This window comes from Aplysia californica, unplaced genomic scaffold (assembly GCF_000002075.1).
Source record: "Aplysia californica isolate F4 #8 unplaced genomic scaffold, AplCal3.0 scaffold00329, whole genome shotgun sequence".
Lineage (NCBI taxonomy): Eukaryota > Metazoa > Mollusca > Gastropoda > Aplysiida > Aplysiidae > Aplysia > Aplysia californica.
The window spans coordinates 461,740-462,887 of record NW_004797599.1 but is presented as its reverse complement, the minus strand read 5'-3'; the positions used below and the strand labels follow the sequence as shown (position 1 = coordinate 462,887).

Here is a 1,148-nt window from a genome sequence, read left to right as displayed (position 1 = left end):
CCCCCATCTTTATTTGCATAACAGCTTTATATGGAACCCGTAGAAATTGATTAAGGCAACTGAGAAATGACACCGACTAAAAGTTGCGTCCAAGCCCTACTCGTAAATGATCTAAATTGTGTCAAAGGGGGCATTAAAAACATGACAAGTTGGCAAGCCATCTATATGAAAATGATAGGCACACTCACCGGCCTTGACCTCCTTGACATAGTTGCTGGGGAACCAGCCAGTGCGGCCGTTCAGCGTTCCCTCCCACCATCCTCCATCCAGCCACTGGGTCACAGTGATGATGTCACCTTTCTTGAAGCACAGCTGGACACACAGAGAGAAAAACAACACAGAAATGAATAAATAAATTTAACATAAATATTAGATAAATAAATAATGACCATGATCAGAGTATTGTAAAGAATCTTAGTTTAGTTTTGGTGATAGTTTCACAGTACTTGCAACACAATAAGGTCATATAAGAACAGAAGATTAGAGGTGCTACAAGAGAGTGTCAGAGTAACAAACACAAAAAAGTAGGCGAGATAAGAACGACAGAAGTTTTAGTTTTAGTTCAGGTTTTTCGGCACTCGCAACTGCATAAGGTCATACGAGCACCAAGGGATGGATGTCAACAAAGCTGTCTTCACAGGGAATCAGGCTTACTCTGCTCACCTCTCTAGCTTTAACAGCACAAAGTCTGCTTCAACTATCAAGGCACCCCGGAAATAGCGGGTCACATGAGAGTGACAAACATACAAAAGAAGTAGAGGAAAAATGACGACAGTAAAGAGTAGGAAAGGAAAAGCAGCAGTTCCCTCTTGCAGTGTAGGCAGTCATGAGCATGACATTGATGAATCAACACATTTACAATTCTACTGTGCATAAGAACATGTTAATGTCCCCCCTTTGGGAATGGTCTAAAGACACTTCAGTAAGTAACATCCCGAGGGGGGCGGGGTGCGCGCGACAGAAGTTTGATAGGAAAGAATGATCAACAGTCTCTAACCAGAATCACCAGCTCAACCCCCCCCCCTAAAAAAACAAAAAATAAAAAACACAAAACAAACAACAACAAAGAAAATTAAATAACTCTCAAGTGCCCTCCATCACTCCTACATTCATTCACTAAATCGGCCCTGAGAAGGCCTAGGCCCTGC

General features: G+C 42.2%; 1 protein-coding gene across 1 annotated transcript in view; it reads right to left on the bottom strand.

Moving 5' to 3' along the window:
• LOC101857260 overlaps positions 1-1,148 on the bottom strand; it is a gene marked incomplete at its 5' end in the record, with an annotated part of 60,958 nt that overhangs the window by 41,177 nt on the left and 18,633 nt on the right. The window contains 1 exon segment of the mRNA XM_005102532.3: positions 189-312. Coding sequence (XP_005102589.2) covers positions 189-312 — 124 coding nt within the window.